This window comes from Adelges cooleyi, unplaced genomic scaffold, assembly GCF_023614345.1.
Source record: "Adelges cooleyi isolate 19-005CV unplaced genomic scaffold, UGA_ACOO_1.1 ACOO_flye_CR_arks_rails_tigmint_CR_PRNA_30, whole genome shotgun sequence".
NCBI lineage: Eukaryota > Metazoa > Arthropoda > Insecta > Hemiptera > Adelgidae > Adelges > Adelges cooleyi.
This window is the reverse complement of record NW_026095971.1, coordinates 11,066,161-11,092,939: the sequence shown is the minus strand read 5'-3', so window position 1 is coordinate 11,092,939 and position 26,779 is coordinate 11,066,161. Positions and strand designations below refer to the sequence as shown.

At 30.5% G+C, this 26,779-nt stretch overlaps 2 protein-coding genes across 3 annotated transcripts; both read right to left on the bottom strand.

Moving 5' to 3' along the window:
• Positions 1 to 936: 936 nt before the first annotated feature.
• On the bottom strand, positions 937 to 2,491 carry LOC126839359 (uncharacterized). Its single transcript, XM_050574648.1, has 4 exons — positions 2,474 to 2,491; positions 1,857 to 2,139; positions 1,199 to 1,295; positions 937 to 1,062 (listed from the first exon to the last, which is right to left on the bottom strand). Exons 1-4 carry the CDS (start codon positions 2,489 to 2,491, stop codon positions 963 to 965), a joined length of 498 nt encoding a protein of 165 aa, XP_050430605.1. The 3' UTR covers positions 937 to 962.
• A 3,533-nt stretch (positions 2,492 to 6,024) lies between these two features.
• LOC126839234 (rab11 family-interacting protein 4A) lies at positions 6,025 to 26,458 on the bottom strand. 2 transcript variants are annotated; one of them, XM_050574397.1, is made up of 14 exons: positions 26,282 to 26,458; positions 25,976 to 26,148; positions 18,863 to 19,008; positions 18,701 to 18,790; positions 18,538 to 18,624; positions 17,607 to 17,651; positions 12,252 to 12,287; positions 12,003 to 12,120; positions 9,010 to 9,254; positions 8,725 to 8,932; positions 8,522 to 8,657; positions 8,332 to 8,456; positions 8,080 to 8,109; positions 6,025 to 6,732 (listed from the first exon to the last, which is right to left on the bottom strand). In XM_050574397.1, the coding sequence occupies exons 3-14, from the start codon at positions 18,994 to 18,996 to the stop codon at positions 6,610 to 6,612; spliced, it is 1,377 nt and encodes a 458-aa protein (XP_050430354.1). In that variant the 5' UTR covers positions 18,997 to 19,008; positions 25,976 to 26,148; positions 26,282 to 26,458; the 3' UTR covers positions 6,025 to 6,609. The 2 variants fall into 2 exon arrangements, with proteins under 2 accessions (XP_050430354.1, XP_050430356.1); XM_050574399.1 differs by lacking the exon at positions 8,080 to 8,109 and having other exon boundaries at positions 26,282 to 26,457.
• Between the last annotated feature and the right edge of the window lie 321 nt (positions 26,459 to 26,779).

The following is a 26,779-nucleotide window of genomic DNA, read 5'->3' as shown; positions in this document are numbered from 1 at the left end:
TAGCATATTTTACTTTTAATAATACTTGCAAATAAACATGTAATTATAACTTAAATTCTAATTGGAAATAGATTCTAGATACCTACTAGAACATCATCCAATTCCCTTTAAAAGTAAGCAGTAAGGGCTAAGCAATTCAATTTCTATAGTTATATTCACTCAACACGTTCTGTTATTTAATATAAAAATTAATTCTCAAGTTTCGATTACTAGAGTATTGTGGTTATGCAGCATTTAGATTTAATGGCTTTAATAGTTCATTTTCAGTATAAACATTAAAAAATAAATTTCATATAGAGGTAATTGTTTGGCACTGTTGTAAATGTTTGAATATTTTTAAATCTTTATAAAAATATACATTATTTTTTGGATTGGCAAATGTTTTTTAACATTATTACACTTTGTAGTAAAGGATGAAACCTGGTAGGTATGTAAGCTGGGTAGGTGTATCAGCTAGTCTAAAATTACAGAAAAAACCCGTTTTTGATATTTCAACAATTATATTTTCATCGTTTATACACAAGTTTCAATTGTTCAGCTTTTAAAGCATCGTAGTTATCTGTTTTATGCACGCAAATTTCCTAAAACAAAAGATAAGCTGAATATACATTTAAATAGATATGTAGTAAAATATGATAAATAGTGTTTGATAAGATTAAGCTAAGCTATTTTCCATTAACTGAGTTTCGAAAATCAATGAACATCAAACTATTTTTTCTTTACGTTTCACTTAAAAAGATAAATCAAAAACAACATAACGTCGTTAATCTATAATAAAACGGTAACCGCAACTCCATAACAGCTATCAGAAATAATTACAATCTGTAATTGGAATCTGAAATAAGTTGTAGTGTTAATTTATCGTCAAAACGTCATACAAAAGTATTTGATACCCGAAAAAGAGTTAATATATATTTACTTAAATACTTCCACTCAAATACTTTACAGCTTCGATTACTAAATTATTTAATTTTGTTAAATTTAATTCTATTGAGTATTGGTGTTGACTCCGCGGCGGTATAGGCGGGGATTATGGGAGGCCTAATCCATTTCTTTATAGGTCTATGGAAAATCTGTGTCACGTGATTTAAAAAATAATACCCATTTTAAAAACATTATACCAAAATATTTTCTATTGTTTATGAAATGCGTAACAATAAAAACTAAAAAATAATAAAAAAAAAAAAATTACACTTACGCCTCACGCATAAATGTTTTTCGATCAATGTGATTGTTTGAGTCCCTCTCAGGATCTGTATTGAAATCTCCTTCATTTAATCCCAACATTTTCATAACTACATTATACATAATACAGTTATATACTGTTATATAGTCTATAGATATTTAATTATTATTTTTTTTACAAAAAAAACCTGTTTATTTTACGAGGTACATTTTTGTAGGATATTTATTAAGAACATCTACCTATTATCTATAATATTAAATTATACATTTTTATCTAGCTAATGAAAGTATATTATGACACTACATTAAATATTTGATTATGTTTTTTTTTCTTTTTTAATTATTTAGGAGGTTGCGTGGCCAATTTCGTTTTAGCCGACGAAGAGGATTATCTGGGAAAGGAATATAAGAAATGTTTGAATGGAGAAGATGTCTTAATGGTGAGAAAAGTAACTAGTATTATAGAATTAGATTAGGGTATAAAGGGTCGGTAGTGAGAGTAATGTCTCGAGGAACACATGAGTTATGGAATAGGTTGCCATAGGCTAGAAAAAAGTAAAAGTATATTATTAAACTTATTAGCTAAGCGATTTAAAAAAAAAATTCTTTTGGCCACGAAAAACCAGTAATAATTGACCTATTGTGCAACGTATTAAAGTTTTTAGCCTTACCACAAATGTATTGTTCCAAATCGAGAGATCCGGTTTTCATTATGTCCATGTTATTAAAAATACCTGCTAATTGTTCGTCATTGTACAAAACTGGAGGATTGCTTTGATTTTTACGAAAATTAATCAGTTCTTCTAGTTGGAGAATTGTATAATTAACTGGGTTGTATGGTTTGTTCACTAATAGTTTAGTCGTCAAATGGTAAATCAACTTTTTCACGTTTTTAGTTTTTAAATACGCTTCCGCTTTTTTTTTGTCTCTGTTAACCAACGCTTGATCGTGATTCTATTAATTGTTATAAAAATATCATAACGACTATTAAATAAGTAAGACAGTATCTAAGGTCATTAAAGAAGACGGGGTTAGGACCGGGATCGGCGGGATGGCCGGTTGGTACCTATAATTAAGGTGAACGATTTTTTTCTTGAAAAATCTATAACTAAAACTGACAAAAGAAAAGAAATAGAAACAGGTAGATAGGTATGGAAGTATAAGGTGGTATGTATTGTCCAATTTGTGTATAAAATAGCACCTAATGTATACTATGTCTGTATTTAAAGTAATTATAAAAAAAGGCAAAATAGGTAGGGATAAGCCTCATAAGAAAATATATACTTACGTTGGCTACAGTGTTCATGTTATATTTTGTAAGTACCTACGTATAGAAGAAAGTAAAATCCGTTAACTATTCTACAGAGCCATGTTAGAAATACTGTAAAAACAATACCTAACTGTAATTATACTGCAGGACATGCATATTTCATAAAATATATTTAATATTTTTAAGTAATGACAACAGTTTTTAAGTTCATCCATTTGTCGTCAAGGTTACGCGCAATAAAATGTTTCGAGTGTTTGATAGGTATACCGTATAATTATTTAATTAATAACACAAAAGTATTTGTTACTATAATAACACTTAAGTGTCCGCAATTCCAGTTATTTGTAATTAGTTATTACACCTAACCTAATCTACCATGTAGTATTTAAAATATATAATTTAACTATAAAATTAAAAAGAAATTTTGGAAGTTTTCTAAAGAGGAAAAGGATCTTGGATTTCTTGATAAGTTTTATGATGATAAGAAAATAATCGCCGCGTCGCTTATCACAATTTTATCACAGTCAACATTATAATAATATAAATATACCGTTCGCTTAGCTGTAAATGATAACAGCAATGGCCCGGTTGAAGTTAATTTTATATGCAGCTTTTGCAGGAATATGTGGTTCATCAGCAGGCTTATTTGGTAAAATTGGCATGGGAATCGACAAATTATTTTACGATGATCAAGTAAGTATGTTTGTTTACATTTTCTTCGTCATTAATGGCCGTCAAAATTAAACGAAAACGATAAACTTGCGTCAAATTTAAAATTTGATGACTACCCACCAGAAACCTTGAAATGGGGTTTTATATATTTTGATATAAAAAATGTGGGTATATTCTCATTACTTCTTCGTTGTCACATACATGAAATGCCATGCATAAAGTTAATTTTCTAAAAGAATATTTTTCATGTATCTACACCCTATTTGTTTTGTATAAAAATGAAAAATAATGTGATTTTCATTTTTTCAGGTAACATATATCAATTTGGCTAGGGTATTTATGTTGGGATTGGTTGTGTTGTCCAATATCGGTGTCTGGCTAATGTACACAAAGTCTCTGCAGTTTGGGTCAACTCTCGTTGCTACTGGTATTAGTATAGCATCTAATTACATTTTTACGGTAAATATAATTTATTAACAGAATTTACTTTAGTATTTTTAAGAGGTAAAGTGGTAATTATAGCTTCAGAATCTATAATTTTCTAAATAGCCAATGTAGCAAATATTATAAATGCTAGAATAAAAAATAAATAAAAAAAACAATTCAACAATAAGAGCCCAGGATCCCTATTTCCATGGAGCATGTTTTATAACAAAAGATACCGGCACCCAAAGTATAAACTGTACCAATAAAATAAATTGACCTGCGGTTTTAAATACTGATAAATTCTTTATTCTTTTTTAAGAAGAGTACTGCAACATATACTATTATGGTTTATTATCATTGCTAGATAAAATTTAAATTGAATAATTAAAAAATGTTTACTTTTGAATAAATTTGTTTATAACTTGATAACTAATAGATAATCTGTTTATCATTTATATAAAATAACTTTTTTTATTTTAAATAAAAAAATAACTTAAATGTTAACTTTTTTTTGTCTTAATGGGATGCAGTCTGTTTCTTTGACGTTTTAGACCAAGAGGCAAGAAGCCAGACAAAATTACGACTATCTAGGATGGTCTGATTTAAATACTGTAAAGATATACGAGTTCTTTGGAAACTTTACTTATGTAAAGGTTATGTAGGGAACACATTTTTTATGTGAAAAATTGGGTTTCAATATTGAAAAAATTGTAAATTTAATTTATTTAGTTACAAGAAACTGAAATTTTCCAATGAAAATCGGCTTTCTACATAGCATAGTAAAGTAGCCACAGAACTCAAATCTCTTAACAGAATTGAAATTGGACGATCCTGTGCAGTCGAAATTTTGTCTGACTTTTTGATTTAAAATAAACCAAAATGGCATTAATTCATAAAAAAGCTACTTAAATTAAAAACTATATAATTGAAGCTTATACAAATTAACCGGTAAATTAATTGTCATGCTCGAATTTTATTTAAACATGTTTTGAAGCTACTTTTCTTATGGGACGCCTGGGCGCGGGGGGTTAACGAAGAAAAACCGTAACGCGGGCATATTATATAGCCGTATGTCTGTTTGTCCTTTACGCATTACTACACCATTCATCCAATCGCCATGAAATTTTCAGAAGTTGTTAAGTACTCTCCTTCAAAGGTTTCTGGCATAGTTTTTTTTGAAAATTCCACCCCTAAGAGTAGCATCAAACACAAATTTTGTACTTAAAATACGAATACGAATTCGTTTATTTTTGGGTGCTAACCCAAAATAAAAAATTGGTTTGTAACCATAGTAACCGTATGATTCACATACTCTAAATTCTAAGCATAGCTTCTGCCGGGGTCCCGTGACTCACACAGCTTTTTTTTCTTAATATTGCCTATTAGGCTCTATAGAAAACTCCTTAAATACAGACCACATGCAATTGCCTAAACCATAATAATGTTTTTAGGGATTGTTGTAAATAAATAACTTCAGTAAGCAAATAAAAAAATGAGTGTAATATATTAATCGAGATTGTTTTTTATCATCGTTAGTTAATTTGTAAACATAGTAACATAGTTACGCATTTAGCGAGACACAAAAAAGGTCTTGATAAAATTCACAAATTTTTATGGTTGACCCTCAACCTAAAATCATTATTATGTTAAAATTTGTATTTATTTATTATAAATAAATTTTTCAATCACTTCTTTAGTTTAAACAAAATTAAATTAAGGTTTCAATGTTAAACAATCTTGAACCTTGATTTAACATAGCATTATATTTACTCAAATTCTGCATTATTATTTGTGATAGAAATTTTAGACAAATTTTCCTTAAAATATTATTTAAACATTCAACCAAATAATCTTCTTATTCGCCTGGTCCCATAAAAATAAAAACAACAAATTAAAAAAATATTCTTAAATATTAAATAACTCATAATTTAAAACAAAATACTGAATAAATAATTTTGTCATAAATAATCAAGTAATTAAAAATAAAATATTAAATAAAAGATAAATTTGTATTTCTTTATCTCGATAAAAAACTAATCGAATAATTCTTAACTCAGATAACATTCTAGTATTTTTACATTAATAAATATATATTTCAGGCTATCACTGGAGTTTTGTTATTTGCAGAGCACTGCTCATTCCTGTGGGCTTGTGGTACGCTTTCCATTATGACTGGTGTCATATTAATGTCTGTATGATAAATTGTGTATAACCCAATATAAGAAATTAATTTTGTAAATTATATTATTCTTTTATTATTGCTTATTATTGTTAATAAAGTGGACAAAGATTTGGTTAAAATATGTGATATGCATTTAAACAATTATTTACTGAAAATGGCTTTTATAAATTATTGTTTGATCATCACTATTAGACATTAATATACTCATTATGACCTATGTAGTCAAATATTACAAAAATAAATTCAATCAAAACATATTTGGTATCTGAAAGGAAAAAAAAACACTTGATTTTATTATAAAAATACTGTTATATTGATAGTGAATCTGGCACAAGACTCAATTTTATAAAATCGGCTAAATATGATACCGCATCACAGTCTGTTTTATATAGATAACAGTAAATAACTATATATTAATAATCCATTGTTATAAAATAATATTAATAATAGTATAACGGATTATTTAGTAAATATTACAATATCTTTAAAACAAAAACTAAAACAAAAAGTTTACAATAAAAATGCATTTGTAAAATTAGACAACATCTTAATATAAATATACAACTGGACGGACGGATATTATTATCATACAAATAATCTATCATCTCTTTAAAATATAGAAAATGGTTATCTCACCTTTTTTTCATATAATAATTATGTACAGTATAATATCATTTAATAAAATAAAATAAACATTTTTTCTAAAATTGTTTTATTAGAATTTGAGAAAAAGGTGGGGACAAAATAATAAATAATAGGTAGATAACTCGCATCACAATGAAAATATTTTAACACAAAATACTGAAACAAAAAATTAATTTCAAAGAAACAAACATTGAGAGGATTCCACCACATAGGAACGTAATTTATGTTGTTACAAATTTTGCTTAACTTCTAATAATTCTGGGTGATTTTCAACAATATTCAATAAAATATTGTCGATATAAGCACGAAGCTGATCGTTTACTTCTTGTTGATCCTTAAGAGCGCTTTTCATCTAGACAACAACAAAAATTCATATAAAACTTGTAAATTAAAAAATATATATTATTTATTATTAAATGATAAAACATTAATTTAATTATAATTGACTTGAGCAGTGGATCAGTCAAAAGCGTACATTTTGTGTGTACCTTTCAAAATTATTAGCTTCAATGTGAAGCTGAGAAAACTTTGATTTTACAATATTTTTTTTTTCTATGTACGAGTGCATCATTACAAAAGTTGTGTATCAACGGATAGAGTAAATGCGTACATAGAAAAATGGAAGGCAAGTACACACAATGTACCTTTACGATTACACCACTGGTCTTTAGTATAAATCCTGGCCAACACAGGATTGGCACAATCAAACACTTTTATTAATTAAGTCAGTACATGTTTTTAAGATGACGTTGAACTACTTTACTAACAATGTATACAGCAATTAATGAACAAAAACAGTTTAATGCTAAAAATTCAACATTTACGTATTTTCATAAATCTATGGGTAATCACCTAGTTACTGTTATTAAATTATTAAAATTTATATTTTCACTTTTGACAATGCAGATTGATAATAATTTTCTTATTTTATTTCCCTAATATGAATAATATAAAATAGAATTATACAATGTACTATTTTCCTAAACTAGTATATAAATAGTTTTTAGCTTAATTATTTAACATGAAAAAAAGACCCTATGAATTTTAAAAATTTACATTGCAAATTTTTAATAAAAGCAATGTAAAACGTCTTCTTAATAACTTTTTATTTAATACAGTTATAACAGGAAGTAGAACAATTGTTACTCTATAGAATAAATATATTAGTTGGTGCACATGCAAAATCAATACAAAGCAAATTATTGTGTATTACATGAACACATATCCATAATACAAATTATCATTGAGCAATCACCTTATGACCATAGATCGTATATAATTAATTATAATAAAAATGTAAAAAAGATAAAATTTAATCAAACCAATGTTTATGTGCTATTATTTCGATGATGTACTACTGAAGATAAGAAAGATAATGTTGTAAAGAACACTCGGCCAATTTTTATTACCCATATTGTAAAAACTCATATTTAATAATATGAATAAAAAATACATTTTTTTTGACGATTAAAGATTTATTAATTAATGATGCTGTTAATTTATTTATTTGTTTATAGGAAAAAAAAGCAATTGTAAGTCAAGTTGCAACATACGTTACAACAATTTATGTAACCTACACCGATAAATAATAATAAACTGAAGTCAAACAATTATGAAATGCAAACATTATTTTTGTGTTAGTCAATTCCAACCGCTAATGATTATAAAACATTAATAGGTCAAAAAACAATAAAATTACCTTATTTATTTGCAAAGACGAGGGACTGTGCTGTGAAAATGAGCAAAAAAAAAAATTTAAGTGTAAAATTACTACTCTGGTATGCAAAATTTCGTTTTTGTTTGTTTATTAAATAATTATTCATCAATATTATAAATGTTATTTTTTGAAACGCATTAGTTATTGGTGAGTGTAACAAATAATTATAATTAAGTTTCAACTAACAATAATAGTATAATGTGTATGAAGTTATACTAGAAAAAAAAAACTTACATCTTCATGAGTCAATCCATCGAGCTCAGATGCTAGGCTCGGAGATTCGGTTAACAACATTCTTCCTCGTTCAATACCTTTGGCTATTGAAGATGCTTGTAACTCATCATACGAGTCTTTTAACGCTATAAATAATTCATTGTGCTTTTTATACATTCTAATAAACATATAGTCGATTAATGATACTTACAACGATTCTGATGTTTTAACGACTCTAATTGAGCAGTCAGTTCGGTTACGTACGGTGATGGGGAATGAAGTTTAGTGACCATAGCTTCTTTTTCTAATCTAGATGCTTCTAATTCTTTAGTCAAGCCTTCTATAATCTATGTTTAATAACGTAAAAAGTCAATAACTGACAAAATAAATAAATAAATTACAATAAAAACAGACCTCTTCATTTTCTCTCACTCGTTGTTTTTGTTTTCTTAGTTCGGCTTCTAAAATGTGAATTTCATCTCTAAAAGACTGCAAACTGATGTTAAGGTCTCCCACACGCTGTTCTAGAACGATTTTTTCGTTCCTTGTTGTTTCTAACATTAATTTACATTTTTCAGCCTCTTGTCGCATATTTTCATTAGCCGCCTCAATATTTTGAAGTCTAGTAAATGGATTAAATATGTTTACATTTGTTTCATTGTGAGACCAAATAAACCTGTATTTTGTTATATTATTTACCTTATGGCACAGTTATCAATATGCAATTGTTTTTCCCTGTCAACTCGTGTGACCAGTTCTCTATGTCTTCGTTCCTCCGACGCAAGTCTCTCTTCGTATCTGAGTTCGGTATCACGTAGCTGCTCTTCAAGCATATGAACCCGAGCTTGTAACGCTGCATTTTCTTCTTTGGTGCGCGCATATCGTTCGTCCGTTAAACTCTGATTGTCCGCTAATGCATTCATCTGTTTCTGCAACACTTGTACCTTGGAAAAGAAACGAGCATAATTATAAAAATGTCAAACAGGAATAATAAATAACTTTTCCACGTCTAAAATGGACTTTACTTTTTGCTGTTTGAAAACATGAGGATTACGGCAAATTTTAGGCAGTTCTAGTTCGCCGGAACTAACTATCGGAGCGTAAGCGTCACCGACAAATTCAAACTGTCCATCCCACATGTCAAATTCCAACTCGGGGCTGGTTTCGAGAAAGAGGTTTTCTGCCTTTTTAGTGGACATGGCTAACGACAACACTACAATTAAAAGGCGACTACCGGGATGCGGGACGTGCGTGTGCAGCCATTGCTTATCTGAACTGATAGCCACGGCAGCATCAATTAAATTATTAAAACGGTATTTCCTTCTCTCTCTCGCTTGCCTTTTTTTTTAAATATATAGTTATTAAGGCGTGTGAGATTAGTTTATCAACAAAGAACTTTAAACTGACCGCACTGTTGCGGCATTATGATTCATATACGTTCTAGTTTATAAATAAATAGGTACATTATAATGCATATACATACGAGTATATATGAACAAATATATATTATATATATAGGTGTCTTATATATTGGCCGAATGACAAAACTCAACACATGAAATACGCTGCTATGGCCAAACCGCACGGCTTCGATTTCGCGCCCACGCGTTTGCTTCGGCAAACAGTGTAATAACACTATACGGTCATTACTTCTTGCGTAATATTCGCGCACACACAATTATTATTATTATTATTATTATTACAATGAATTCGTCGCCAATCGACCGATAAGTACATAACGTTTCCTATATTATAATATTATCGAATAACACAACTTTATCCGACAACGACGACACTCTGCCGTTCAATTGTTCAAAGTACTATTTTAAGTCGGGCCAATAAATTAAAAAAGATTAAACGTTAATCCCCTCCGCATTGCTGTTGTGCCAATGAGTTTATTGTCACAAGCTCGTCAACAACACTCTATAGAGATAATAAATATTTTTAAAAATAAATTATGTACGTTCCCTCGCCGGAAGTAGGTATTATCAAAATACTAGTAGTAAGCAGTACTTGCAAAGGATATTCAATACTGTTTTTTCCACTAACCGATCTTTCCCGAAAGCACTTTGCGTCACCGTTTAGTTGACAAACTTAACACGCAATTTAAACAGGGACTGTTTGAATAACGAGTGATCGAGATGCACATTTCAAGCACTCGTTTTCAATGGCGATTATATTATACACATTGTTGTCCAAAATATTAAGCGAAGTATAGGTATACGTATACATAATATGAATATGTATTACAGGAGTCAGGACTAACCGTCAATGAGACTGCCGCTCCCACTTTCAAAACTGTGTCGACACAAAATGTCAACAGTCGAAAAGAATGCCGTAACCCACATAATGGACGAAATGTCGCTTGGCTATTCGAAAGCGTTAGATAAATAAACAAAAAAAAAACGATATCTGTATTATCCCCAACGCTATTATTAGGGAAAAAATGAATAACTTTAAATGAAATATATCAATTTTTAAATGCTTCTTCTCGTTGTATTATTCATATGAATCCTACCACATCGAGTAGATATTTTAAAAATGTAGTTGAACAGTAGACTTCACACAAAAAAAAAAGGAATCTAGACAAGTCTCACTCTTATCAACATTTTTAAGAAAAGCATACAGATTGAAAGCTTCATAAAGTATAATAGTACAGATTTGATTTATACTGTCGTTAACAAAACAGAACGTACACATTATTTTTTATAAATTCTTTTACCTAATATTTTTTTTATATATATTATTTTGAGAAAGTCTACGGTAGGTAGTATATTTTAACGCAAAAGCTAACAAAACTAATAAAAATAAGTTTTTCTCCTCCGAATTATAATTATAATTATTGTACAATAATAGTGAAATAGTAGACAGGTCACGGTTGATGGATTTAGGGATAAAGGCGGATCAAAGAAGTAGGTAGATGTGAGAGAGCGGATTTGTCCGGTCGACACTGTTTGTGGAATAAAGCAAATACTAGAAGAAAACGTCACAATTTCAAAAAAATATATAAAATCATAACATTGTCAAAAAACATACTTCGGAAGCGAAACAAAAATAGCGTACCTATCCTATACTGACCTATAAAACTATTGTCTTTGAGAGGTATATTATACTTTTAAAACAAATTGACCAAGAGGTAAAACAATCGTGAGGGTTAAGTCTTTACACCCAAAAAATTATTAACCGAACCTTCGCGATCGTGTGGCGTTATTGATATTTGTATGTACTTTTTAATATTTAAATCACTAATTTTTATTTTTATGTACTACAATGATGATTCAAATTTCATCAACCAACTGTTAATTAACATGGTTTAACAGGTTTGATGCGAAAGGCAGTCGGTCAATATCCACATTAGAGCTAAGTAGCGGGTGAGTATCATTTAAGGAATAGAGAACGTAAAATAAATTAGTGTAGTTTCACACTTTTAATAAAAAAATTTACTATTATATTATGAAAAACCTATCGTTTATTATCCATATGACCATGGTGAAAAGTAAAATGGTGTTTAGTATTATTCCAACCGCTTATGTCACTAAGACCTACCTAACACGTTTTTTCTTTATAAACGCTAGAAAGTTAAGTATATTGACCAAAATATCACTTTCAAAAGTTTTCTACCCAGTTAATTGTCAAGATTTCTAGGATAGCCGTAAAAAAAAGGTTGGCAAATAATAATATAGGCATTGTACCTTATTGTTGAGGTCGTGAACGTCCTCTTCGATGGACGTGTCCGAATATACATCGTCCGGAGTGTCACAAATGGAACTGCGCCCAGACGAATTGAAACTCGAGCTTCGGTAAAGTTCACTAAAGATAAACATATATTTATAAAAAATGATATGTCTTAAAATTATTATTAACACATATTGTGCGTTTCTTTGTAATAAGGGATGATTATGTTTTGTGTATTGTCCATAAGAAATTGTCAATTTATTTACCTGGCGAGAGCGTTCGAGCTAATCCTCTTGCCCGACCTGCAACATAATACAAAAGAAGAACATATACATCATTTATAGTCGTATTGCATTGTTATGTAATAAATGTTTTGATTTATATTAAAAAAAAAAAGCGTACAAATACGGAATAGGCGCTTAATATGCATTTAGCGAAATGACCAGAACGCGATTTTTTTCATACGTTGTCTATTCATTAGTAGGAATATATTACAAAGATGGAAAGTCACTTTCTACGTGTAGGTTACTCCAAATGAACAGTAGGCTATAGTATAGCTATTATTATTATTACATGTTTTTACAACAAATCCGCTAGTTAACCGCATATTCCAAAATCGTACCTAGTGCAAACGCCATCTACTTAAAGACCTATCATTGATCACCCTACTTAATGATTGAGATTGAAAATCATTTCCCGTGATATAATAATAATATTCAATTTCACATTTATCGACTTGATTGACGGGCTCATAAAAGATTTGGTATATTGACTATTATAAAAAACTTTCTGGAGGAGTTCATGATGAATACATAACGTAACTGAGAGTTGCTACGGTACCTAGCTTATTCGTGTATAGACCATTACCATAAAAAACCGGACTACCAGCTATGGAAAATCTGTAATCTTATACATAATAATCTCGTGATCATTGTGTATAAATAAAATAAATAATAACAAGAACGACGTTTATTTTAGTATAGAAATAAGTAATTATTTCACAGAAATTGAAATGATAACGTGATGAACACAAATTGCCGACAATTATTATAATACATTTTTTTTTTTTACACAGCAGTTACACAACGCATTTTTGATTGGTGAACAGGAATGCATGTGAAAACATACATCTCCACGTGCAAGAGAAATGTATGCCGCAAAACGGTGAAGGGCCGCGGCCAACAGAAAAACATACCATTACTTTACGATATCCATAATTTACCACAACGATAAACTGCATAGCTCAGTTATAGACGTTTTGAACTTTATAAACCGCAAACGACAACAAACTGTGATCGAATAGACAACGGGTAATAAAATATACACTGAATAATGATTGATTAGACAGGACCGATGATCAATACAAAACGGTAAAATTAATTATACAATTATTAATTATACAATTATAAATTATACAATAAGCATACAAAACCTAATGTTCGGATACTTAGCAAAGAGAGACGCAAAATCTTAAGAGTTTTTGTGGATAACATTTCAAAATGGCAATAGATTTGTCGGGGCCTCAACCGTCTAATAACCAACAAGAAGTTTAATCAAAAACCCATCTATTCTTGTGACAAATCTCAATAATAATTAATAAAAAACGATACTGCAAACTACACGATCGGCACATTAAAATTGCAAAGGAACTTCTTTAAAACGATACAGACCATATCAAATGACGTTACCTTGAATATCGAGTTTGAGGTCGATCAATTTTTAGATTATCAGACTACATGTTTAACAAACAAATTTTGCGCAACTGATGATTTAACACAACGTACCTCCTCCACGATGAAGACCTATATTCTTGTTTCATTCCCTCGACGCTAATAACCCGCGAAACGGCTGCGACACGACACTATTACTATTTTAGACAAATTATTATTTATATGAAAATTTCAACAGTTTAATATAGACGACTAAACGGCAAATGACAATTGAATTTTTTTTTCGTTATCGTAATCGGCGGGTCTTAATCGAACATAGGGTCATTGTTACGGAAAAACTATTGACCCCGGAACGAGTGACATGGACACGGCCGGGGTGTCGGCGTATCGCCGTGAGACTAGTGAGTAGTGACTACTGACTACTCTCCGGCCACGACCAACGGCTCGCATAGCATACATTCACTGCACCGACAACGTTCGCCGCCGTTTATACCACCACTTCATCGACTATAGGTCGTTTTGCCTTTCTTTATTTTTTACATTATTTATTTACTTCTAATAATTTTTTTTTCGCCGGGTCACATACAAAATAATATACGCTCACGGTCTGCAGCAACACCGTTGGCTGCCGTAGATTCAGCAATAAACACATAGAGGCACAAGCGGGCGCGCGCATAGATAGGTTAAGTAGGCAGGCACGCGAGAAACCGCGAAAAATTTATCACAATGCACCTATACTATATTATATTATGTACAATATATATATATATATATATATATACTGGGAATAACACCAGTAAAATATTGTACCCAACGACCAACGCTGTTACTATTATAAAATGAAATTCCCGTCACGGTAAACCAAACGACCGGCGGCAGCAACCAGTACCCAAGGACGCTTTGGAATTTTTTTTGTTTTGTTTTTTACATTTCATATTCATTCGGCGCTGTTCCATAATACTAGGTTGTGTTTAGCACAAACCTATGTGCGCCAAGGACATATACCCGTACAGGACACCGAGGATAGCTACCTAAACGCTTTACAGATTCGAACGCCCAAATGAATAACAAAGACAAAGCGACCAAAAGATAAAATCTAGAGGGCGGACAGAGAGAGCTTTTTTTTTTTAACTCAAATAGTCGATGTCATCTAACTAACTAAATACCTACACTAAATAATAAGATAGCGTGTACATGACGTAATTGCTTTTAAACGGTTTATGTTTTCGCCACTGCCGTTCAGAACATGACAATACAATTCCGCTTTAGTTTTTTTCCGTTTACCGTTTTTATTCGGTAACAATTTGAATCCGAATTTATCGACGTTATGTAGTAGGTACCCACGGTAAACATAACAGTAACGGCTTTTATGTTTGGTTTGTTATTTGTCTACTACTTTCGCCATGCCGAAGAATTTCCGCGGTGGTGTCGGGACGCAAATTAAAAAGAGGGAATCGAAAAAAAAAATGCAAAATGGTGAACGGAAAAGAAGCCAGTGGCCGTCGTGCTAAACGGTCCGTGATGAAACTGTAGTTATTATTATTGTAATCAATATAATGCTACAATAGAAACAATAGTCGAAAAACGTGAATCGTGTACACGTTACGTTACCTAATGATATTATAATGATTACTGGTTACTGCATTATTATCATTATTATTGTTTAAACTCATATATGTAACTATGGCAACAACCCCACATATAACATAGAAGTCGCGATAATAGAAACACATTAAATGAGGGTCGACGTAGTAAAGCGCGCACGATTTGAAAGTTAGTAAAAATAAATCAAATTAAGTACATCTTCATACACGCTTCGTAATATTCAACAAAATATTTCATCGCCAATAACAATGGAGTATTGTTAAAACACACGGTACCTACCTACATTAAATTTGCCGATGAACTTCCACCGCGATAGTCGTAGTACATAATGACGTTATGATGTACAAATTGGCAGTGCATAGGTGGAAAAAATGCATTTTTTCAGCATTGATAAACCGGAATAACGCAAAAAGGTTTACCAACAAATCTACTTTGTTATTATCCGTAACGTTAAGATTTAACACAGCTAGTCGCGCGTGTAATCAAATTAACGTGTACCTAAACGTAAGACATTTTTTAAGACCCGTGTTCAGTGTTTACATTGAGAATTACCTACCACCTCCCCTCAAAGTCCTCATCTAACTCGCGTTTATCGTTACTCTTGCGATTGGGAGTTTCCCGAGTGCGTGCCGTTTTAAATGTTTACCTTTTTCATAGCCCGAGTGTGCGTTCGCACTAGCTAATTGCAGTTATTACCGAAGGCGAAATGCTCATGGCTCATGAGCATTAGTTAACGTTACATTGAGATAAAGAAGATGTTGTAATATATAATGTTGAAGACTTTATATCTACAACTCCGGAATATGAAAAACTTATTTTATTTATAGATTATTTAACAGAAAATTATATTGATTCTGCAGCAATTTTTTCTATATCTAAGTTGGTAAACTCTTTAGATGAACTGGAACGCATTTTGGTTACGTCAGACAAATGACTTTTTTTCCTTGGGACACATTCGGGATACGTCAGAAAAATAACCTTTTTTTTTGGGACGCACTCAGATGATACCTTTTGGCAAACACACTAGGAGCGTTAAATAAGGGTCATTTCGGGACACAGTCGGAAAATCCCCTTACGATTTTAATGCAATGTGCCGTATATTTTTTAATATTTTAATAATAATAATCTATCGCACTGCGATAACATTCGTATTGTTTCGTCCAATAGATAAAAACCGTGTAAGCCTCGATAATTAGTCGACGGCGTAAATCGCAATCACGAAAAACATACTTCACCTAAGGTGGTGTTGTGGGTGTGCTGCATGCCAAATGTTACAAACCAAGGCAACCTAGCCCGAACAGATGTACTAAAAGAGTAATAAAATATTTTTAAATGTCGTCATTTTTTTGCCTTTATAAATAAGTCGTCGGACGGATGTCGGATGAACTATCACCTGAGGGGGGGGGGGCGCAGCGTGCAGATCAGCTGTGCACTAAGATGGCAAAAACCCCAAACTGAAGCGATGGTAATATGCTTGATGCAGTTCAGCTGCTTTGGTAACTATATATAGTACACTGTATAGTATAAGGTAACGATTTTACTGCAAATACGAATTTAATGAACGCAACCGAATCGACTGTAATAACCGAGTAGAAAACAAGAAAAACTAGGTAGAGTACAATACATATAATTATTGTGAAAATAAACACGGACAACATACAATTATTATTATTAGATTCATATCTCGCCGACTGCACCTCGAATATAACCTTTGTTTTCCACAATACCGCGACCAATAATTATTATGAACTACAATTTGAATTTCTACACTAGATATGCGCACCCAATGCGGGTGTAATAAGACGTAAAAAATCGTTTTTAAGCGGCCGTATCAAATTTTTACGGTGGGTATTAAAAATTCGCCTAGCATTTTTATGCTGATTTGCGGCATACACACAAAATAAAATAAAAATACTGTGTTGCAGACATCGCACAGATTTAAATAAACATTCAGCCAAATTAACTTTTAGTAAAAAAAATATTAATAATCAACCTACCGTAGAGGACATACCGCAAAAAAAACCGTATAAGTTTAAAAACAATAGAAGCTTAATCTACTCGAAGGCGTATTAACCGACAAATCACATTAGCTCCCCAACGAAGAATTCGTACTTAACCTCGAAAAAATAACACATGTATTATAGTCTAAGTAGGACGCGACTTAACCGCGGCTAACTGTTGTGTATCATTTGCGTATAGATAACATGGCAAGCGAAAAAAACCATATGGAGCCACGAATATCTATTTTGTTCCTCCACTATAAAGTTTTAAACGCATTGTGCGTGTTAACAGCTAATCGATAATTTTGAATAAAATACCATAATCTATATATATCTATATACTTACGAATGTCTCATCGAACCCCATTTTCTATTAGGTAAAACTTCGGTGCTATTAAAAAAAAAAATGAATTAATTAGAACAACGTATTATTACGGTTCACAAAATAATTTAATGTCTACCTACTATTGAGTTTATTTTACAAAACCCGTTAGCGTGATACATATTATATTCATTATAATTATGAGAGAAGATTTCAAAGGAAAGCCAAAGGTTCATAAACTATTTATACCAATCCCAGGGAAAAAATGTTGTAGGTAAACTGAGTCCTAAATTTCTGAAACTACCTGTTACCTCTATAAACTAGTTTAGGCGTTATTAAGTTTATTTATTATTTATTTTTTAAATTATTACTTAATTTTTGTCTATTAAAATATTTTGCTATCTAGTTTTTTTTGATAGCATTGTTTTAAAATTGAAGTAACGAAATTGTTATTAATCAAGCCAAAACTTTACTGGCACTTCTATGAACATTTTAATAATGTACACGTGTGCATCATACTACAACCCATCAAATCTGAACACCACTCGCATCATGTATCAACTAATTAAATAAGTTATAAAACCTAACAAAAATTGTCAGTTGGCTCGCGTTAAATGAACTTAATTGATGAAAATGGCTGTTCTCACCAGTTTATTTTATAAATGAAGTATAGTTTGATATCACTCAACTTATAAGCTAAACTTTATTTTAATGTTAAGCCAAACTGGTTAGAACGGCCATAAGTAATCGATGGTAAACCTATAAAATGTCTCCATATATTAAACGTTTGATAAAACGTCTGTCCTCGCATTAAATAAAATGTAGCAGAAACTCGGGACCCAGTTTATCGTGGTCAAAATTTGTAAATCATTCAGATTTAATTTTTAGTCATAACAGTATCTAATCATTAAAAAACTCTAACCGGCTACCCCAAAAATATAAGTGATGAATTTACTTGTTTCCGTTGGTTCTTCTTAAACTAGTTCTTAGCCAAGTGTTCCTCTTCAGACCCAAAACGTTTGGACCGTTGCATTCTATGTCACTGAATAATTTAGAGTAAAACAAATGCAATATTATATAGGTATCACACGACGCGGTAAAAGTCAATTAATACACACTTTGTGTTAATGACGGGCGATGACGTATCCATGTTTTCCCCCTCTCCGTAGCACTCGTAACTCTCCTCTTCGGACATGCTCGAGAACTGGCTGTAATCACGAATTGTCGTTTTAGCACGTGATTTATTATAATAGCAATTTTAACAAGTATACATGACATACCTGTTATTTGTCGAATTGGAATCCGTGTTGCCGCCGTGAACGGCAGTGTCTTCAATGCTAAGTTTAAATTTCGGATTGTCGCCTTTGTTGTTGTTGTTAACTATGTTTTCTTCTTGTATTTTCGGCGCCATCATCCTAGCCAAAACCTGCGAGAGCGGAAAACAATATTAGAAATATTTACTAAGATATTACACGAACGTTTTATTATAACTTAACTAGTCTTCCTATGACTAACAAACGAAAAATATGAAACGATTAAGGCGTCTAATTGACAACCGATCACATATTATTACATATCCAGCAATTGGTCTTTGTATATTCCAAACAAAATAATATTATATGCGTACGCATTATCTAAACGGTCTATTTTGTGTTCAGTTTAACGATATTAATACGGTTACAATAAAAAACAACACAACGTAATATTGTTATAAATTATAATCTACAACTACTGGCGACTTTTTGTATAAATTCGCAAGAAACGCGCATACACACTAGAGTCCGACGACGATGACGAGTTTGTGTTTTGCAGAATATTTTAAATTACCAGTTTATTATTTTTTTTTTTGTTATACGTACCATAGTCATAGTTGCAAACCTTCGGAAATCGCCTACGAAACGTCGTTTTTTAAATATGTATTATTTTTGTTTTTATAATAATAAATATTATTAAACGCGAGAGATTTTAAAACCTTTTTAACTGCGACTCACGCAAAACTCACACTGAGCAATACCGGATCCCGTCCTACGCTCTTATACCTATAGACGCCAGTGTTTGGGTCTAAAAGGTACCAGGAACAAGGGGTTGATTGTCGCGAGGGTTGTTATAGTTTTTGAAAGGTGATAGGCACGTGTCCCGGAATTGCCTACCGGCATACGGCGGGGCAGATGCACTGCGCTTGCCATATAGCGGAACAAGTATAAACTATAATAATAATATAGTGCATATTATATACATACACACCAGAGGAGAACGCGGGAGGAAAACAACATACCGCGTATTGTATGTCACACATATTATTATTTTGTTGGGGAAATTTTATGAAAGAGAAAAAAGGAAATGCCTTGAGTACATTGCCGCCCGCGCAGCTGCGTTCAAGACGCGTGTGCTTAGATATGGCACGTTCCACGCCATTTCCGATCAGGATGTGGGGGCCGAGTTGTTTCCTTCTTTCAAAATGTATAGTTATACAGCAAGGGTATCGACGGCCGGTTATCGTCACTCTAAAGATGACAGTTAAGCCGTAATTACGGCCAGGTGTTTGTATACAGATATCAAAATTAAACCGCGCTTTTCGTCAAAGTGATTTCATATTCTTACAAGAATTCTCCAATCTATATAGAGAATAATTACACAGATTCATTATCCATAAGACTACGTTTAAAACTTTTAGTACGGAAGTCTACTTGAATCATTTAAATTTATACCAACAATCAATTACACTAAAACTAAGTGAATGTATTTTAACATTATGAACATAAAAGTGCGTTGACCTGTTATAAAATACTTAGACAGGTTTTTTTATTAGGTAGTTCAAAAACGGCAATGACGAAAACAGAAGAAATATACTTGCACAATTTTCCTATTTACCAATATAAAATCACGATAAGATAAATTAATACAACTAATAAAAAATATAATTAAATATTAGATGTTGAATAAATTATATTTTTCATTCTTTCATCTAATTGAACATATAGACTTTAACAATTTAAAAAATCTGTAAAATCTGAAGAAAAAAAAAATATAGACTATATTTTACGCCAAAAAGCTGACATTTGCAATTTTGATTCGGTTGAAATGACTTGTACTTTAAGTACCCATTGTACAAGCATCTTTGTTTGTTTTATCCTAAACCAAATATACTCCAAACATTTATTTTTGTAAGAGTAGAAAAACTGTGCCAATTTTTTTTTTAGTTAAAAATTAAAAAAAAATTTTTTTTTTAATATTTTAGTCAGTTTTAATGTATGATTTAAATATTTTAGCTTCGGACGCAGAGCTGCAAAGGTTTCAATTTATTTTCTAATTATGTTTGTAATAATCGATTCGAAAATATACTTAGGGAAACTGTTTACCATTTGACGTATTGTAGACAGAAAAAATTATATTTATTTTATACATAATTTTAAGTTTAAAAAACATTTTTTTTTTTTTAATAAATTCTTATTTTAATTGGATACTAAAAACTTTTTATACATAAATAGAGAAAAAGAAATATATGTAAAATAAAAATCATCATTTGAATGAGAACAAAAATGATCCTAATCTTCTGAATGAATACTTGCGAAACGTTTTAATCTAAATAATTATTACGCATCGCTAATCTCGCTTTTAAGGAACATAAATATGATAAATATAAGATTGAAACATGCATATAATCGCATATACAGTATGAACAGATCTCGTAAAAAAAATAATTGAATTATTTTTAATTGTCTTTTTAAAATTTAGATATACATATAAAATTTATAATACTTAACAATACCCAGTAACTTAATTGTTTTAATTAGGAATAATTATTATGAGTCATAACACATGTGATTTCACAATTTACATAAAATGTGTTTAATAGAAGGCACTTACACTACACTTTACAAACATTTAAAAAACAAAATATACTTCGACAGATCATAATGAGATTTTATGTTTAAGTACCCCACGCCCATGAACTTTTTTAAAACATGTTCCAGGGTATCCAGGGTAAATGGAATGTTGTAGGAGAGTGGGGTTCGATGGACGATGATACAAAATATAGGTTATTTTATACTAATAAATAATATGGCTTATAGTGTTAAACCCGAAATCGTTCAAAACGATTTTGCGCGGGGATACACAAAGTGATCTAGGTGCTTTGCGTCCAAAATGTATAAGAGAGAAAAGTAATAGGTAGAACAATGCAAACAATGCAGAAAAACGATACCACGTTTCCTAGAGAGTGTATAAAATATTATCAACAAAGCCAGTTGCACTTTTTTCTAATCTTAATTTATGTATCTCATCACGCAGTTTAATTTCAATGACCTTAAGCGACAGCCGTTCATAACAAATTTATTTTTTGTGCTGAACAAGGCCAATTTTTTGTATTATTATTGTTATTATTATTGGCTACAGTGAATAGTAACTCCCGAGGTTTTTTGCTGGTCGCATTATGTTTAGAAAATTGACTGATCCATTTGTAAACGACTATATTTTTCCGGATAAAAATGAGCAAGTGTTCAAAACATCTGTCTCGTATATGTATGTCTGTTTTCAAGTACGTTGTTTATGACATTTCGGAGGTTTTTTTTTATAACAATTATACACAGTTTGAAAATAAACAGCAAGGCGACTATATGATAGTGTACTGGCGTATATTACGGTTGAACAGAACTACAGCTGTTAGAACTTTAATGAACTTAATTCTTAGCAAAAAAAAACAGTTTACTATACCCTATATCATAAACTAATTACGGTACTAAATATTTTTTTGAACATGGAATAAAAATTACACTAAATGCTTTTAACTCTATATAAAATTCTACCCACTAAAAACATATGTTGTTTTATAATATTGCTAGTTAAAGCCGATAAGCAAACAATCATGTCATAAGTTAAACAGTAATTGGTGAAACCTAGCCCTAGTACAGTTATCAATAGAGTTTTCCCATCACTTATAATTGCGGTTTGAATTATTACATTTTAATTAGGTAATGGTATTTAAACGGTTATTACATTATAATAGATAGCTATATTTAATATTTATACTATTATTTCATAACAAATGATCCATGAACTCAATAACAATAAAACCGAAAAATATTTAATGAACTACTGGCACCTTGGTGATATTTGATTAATAGCTAATAAGTATCTACATTTCTTTTTAATTCAAATAGTGACAAGCTGTAATTATGTACTTGCATACAGAAAGGAATTAATTATTAAACTGGTTTAAGTTGTTTATAATACATTGTTTGCTATAGTTTAAAACCTAAGTACCAAATGTACACCAATGTTAAGATTAAACAACTATTTGTTTCAAACTAACATTTTTAAGTGATATAGATAATAAGATATTTCTTGTAAGTCAATTGTGGATCCAGAATGTGTACTTAAAAGGGGCAATATTAGATAGCACACATTTTTTTAAGTGATCGGTGATTCATCCCTCTTTTTGGCGGACATAGTTTTGTTTTTATTTTGGGGAAGGACATAGCTTTAATGGCTCCATTGTATCCATGCCTGAAGTAAGTATGCAATTGTAGATTTGATTTGAAAATAAAATAAAATGTTATTATTCAGAATACAAGAATTCAGCATGCGGCCAAGCACAAAACATTTTTTGACAACTAATTATTCTAAAGAACACTAACAATTCTCAACAATGAAGGTTAAACAAGCAATAGACAATAACTATATCCGGACAAACTTCAAACAGTGGCAACGCAGAAGCCTAGTTAGTTTTCTAGTGATAGATTTCAACTATTTAACTTCATTTAACATCTAGGTTAACATTAAATTTAATACAAAAGAAATCAATTTAAGGTGACTAGAGGCTTCTCACCCCCCCCCCTCCCAACTCCACTGTAACCACCTCAAATTTTTTCAAATAAAATTGACGGATGAATTATGCTAATTATAGCCCACAGGTAAGATTTAATTAAAGTTTCAAAGAGATAATTTGAAGCTTTTTGTACCACTGTAAACTGATCCTTAACAGGTAAGTTATATAAAAACTATTAAAATGTAAAAATAATTAGTAATTAGTGCTATACATGATTACTTCAAATCAATACAATCATTCTACCCTAATATTAATTATTATTTAAATGTTAATGTGTTCAAACTTTCATGGATTGAAGTATCATGTGGATTAATTTCATAAATATCTGTCACTAGTTTTTAGCCGACATTTCGGACTCTTTGCAAAATCCATCTTTAGGGCTGCAATAGTCACGACTGTTCTGCTGCCATAGCTATACTGAACAGTCATGACTACCGCAGCCCTAAAGATGGACTTTGCAAAGAGTCCGAAATGTCGGCTAAAATCTAGTGACATGGATATTTCTGAAATTCATCTACATGATATTTATATGCTATTATTTTAACTTCAATGAAGTGCTAAAATATTTTCACTATGATATTTTCTTATTTTTGTTTCTGGACCACGATATATTTTAAAATGCTAAACTATTTTCTTCATGTATCAATTCTATAAATTCTATAATCTGAAAGGTACTATACTGAGCCAAAAATTTAAAAAGTTTACCACTTCCCCATAAAAAATCAAGAAAAATACCTAAAAATAAAAATGTACATGTTTTATACAAAATTACGGCGCATTGTACCTTATTAAAAATATTCAAATTAGAAATATGGAATTTTCTTTAAAAAAAGTATTACCAATAAACGTTGACAAACTTAAAAACTATCAAAAACCCTTTCCCCAATAGGAGTGGAAACTTTTTCTTAATATTATTTTTTAGGTCTAGTATCATGACTAAAGGTTTGAAAGTTAAATCTGAAGTAAGTCTAGAGTGAAGCTCATACATAACATTTTCTCAAAAATCTGCCATCAAACTTTTTATTGAAAAAAAAAATTTTAAAAAAAGGGAGGATATAATCAATATTTTACAATTTACCAATTGTATATTAAAGATACTTATACAATGAGTGTTAACACATTGTAGACTAACATGTCCTCCTCTATATTTGATCTATAGTTATAATAATTTCTACCTTACCTACCCTTTTTTTTTTTTTTTGCTTTAGAATTGTAGACGGCTTCGGAACTCGGGGTTAGCCATTACTTCAGGGCTACCCTACCTACCCTGACCCTACCCTAATTTAAAATAAACTTAATGATTAAGGTAAATGGCTGTAAAACCAATTACGGTAATAGGATTGTGTCAGTACACCCAAATATACAATCCATACTAAAAATTTTACTAGTGACTAATGATTGTTTCAAACTAATTCACAGGATATCAGATGCCCTGTAAATACAGAATGCTTTATGACATTATACAGCAAGCAACAAAATTTACTGAGTGGAATTCTCCTGACATGACAACCTAAAAAAAATTGATCACTGCTAGAACCACTTTTTCTTGCAATTAATTACTTTCCCAACATTTAATTGTAAATTTAAACTAACGAAATTCATTAATTAAAGACATTTATTCCCAAAAGGGGTCAAAAACCCAGAACTCTATACTACCACTGTTAAGCCACCATAACAAAAAGTGGTCGTCTTTTCTTAAAATTGAATAGCCATAGTTTGTCAGCAATACATATAAATGTTGAATGAACAATATAACCATAACTAATTTGCTATGATTATTTCTTTCAGTTATAATACATTTAAAGTTATTCTATAGATATGTCATTTTTTCATTTATTTCCTAACATAAAATGAAAATATATTTCTTTAAAATTAATAACAAATGTTTGCATATATTTTTTTACTTAGGTCCAATCATAAATTAAATTATAAACTATTATTTTATTCTATTATGCCTATTATAATTGACAAAAATGTATTTTAAAAAGTATTTAGAAAAATATAAAACAAATAGTCAATATTAAATATCATAAGGCATTAATAAAATAGTACAGTAGTCTAAAGTGTAGTCTACGACATAACAATAACTAACAATGAGTAATAAACTAGGATAAACAAACTGATAGTGATTAATGAGTTAATAAATAAGGGAATAATTAGAAATAATTTGTTCAAACAATTAAATGAAACATGATTATTTGTTACATAGACGAAACAAAGGGAAACGTAATATTAACATAATTTAATATCCTATGATAAGTATTAAGTAATAAACACAAACATTGTTTATTTGGTAAATAATAATATACCAGTATCTATATAAATTACAATGACTTCCTATATTTTATTGGTTTAATCAAGGTTATTATCTGATCTTTACACTTCCCAGATGAAGAAAACTACATTGCTATTTTTATAACATGATAATAATAGATTTTACTCTTTCAATTTGTATCTATTTATTTACATTAATGCACCCAAATTAAATGTTTTAACTATTAATAATAGTAAATAGTAAATAACAGTAAATCCTCGAGTATGTTTACCATATATAATATGTACATACCTGTCACTGCTGTGTAGGAATGTGTATTACTGTCGTTTAGCTACAGCTTCACCAGTTTGCTGATGACCATATGCTGTTGAATACTGGACGGTTTAACATAAACCATTAACATTTTTAGATAGCAATTTTGAAAAGCACTGAGAAAACTAGAACAATCCAGCAGTCGACGACGTCTGAAGTAATACAAAATCAAAAATTTGCAGATAACAATTATTATTATTATTATAACGATAACTGATAAAAAAATGATTTTTAGACATACAACAGATATTTTTTTAACAATAATAAACACTAAAAAATAGTTACTTTAAAACGATTGACGCCGTCATCGCAGTAGTGGGCGGACAACATACATATTATTTACTCATCTTTAAGAGTTTAGACGGTTAAATAAAAAAACAAAAACAATAGCGATATTTAGTAATTTACTGCGACGACGGCAGTAATGTCGCAATGGAATTCCACCTGTGCAGGCCTGTCGCGTTACCTCTTACCTGTAATCCACCTGTAATTTTTTTTTTTGTTTACACCTTTCGTTGTACAGTGCATGCACGGCGCACATAATAAAATATTTTACAACTATCTGGTTACCGAACAAAAAGAGAAACCTTTAACACACGCAATGAAAACAAATGTTGAAATTTTGTTGAACGTATTAAAATGTAACAACCCAAATACGCCAAATCATATTTATAAAAATATTATAGTATTTAAAAAAACTATTGATGTGGTGTTTTAAAATCGAGTTTCATTTTTAATATTGTAACTGTAGAGAAATTACATTCGGGTATTCGACTACCTCGA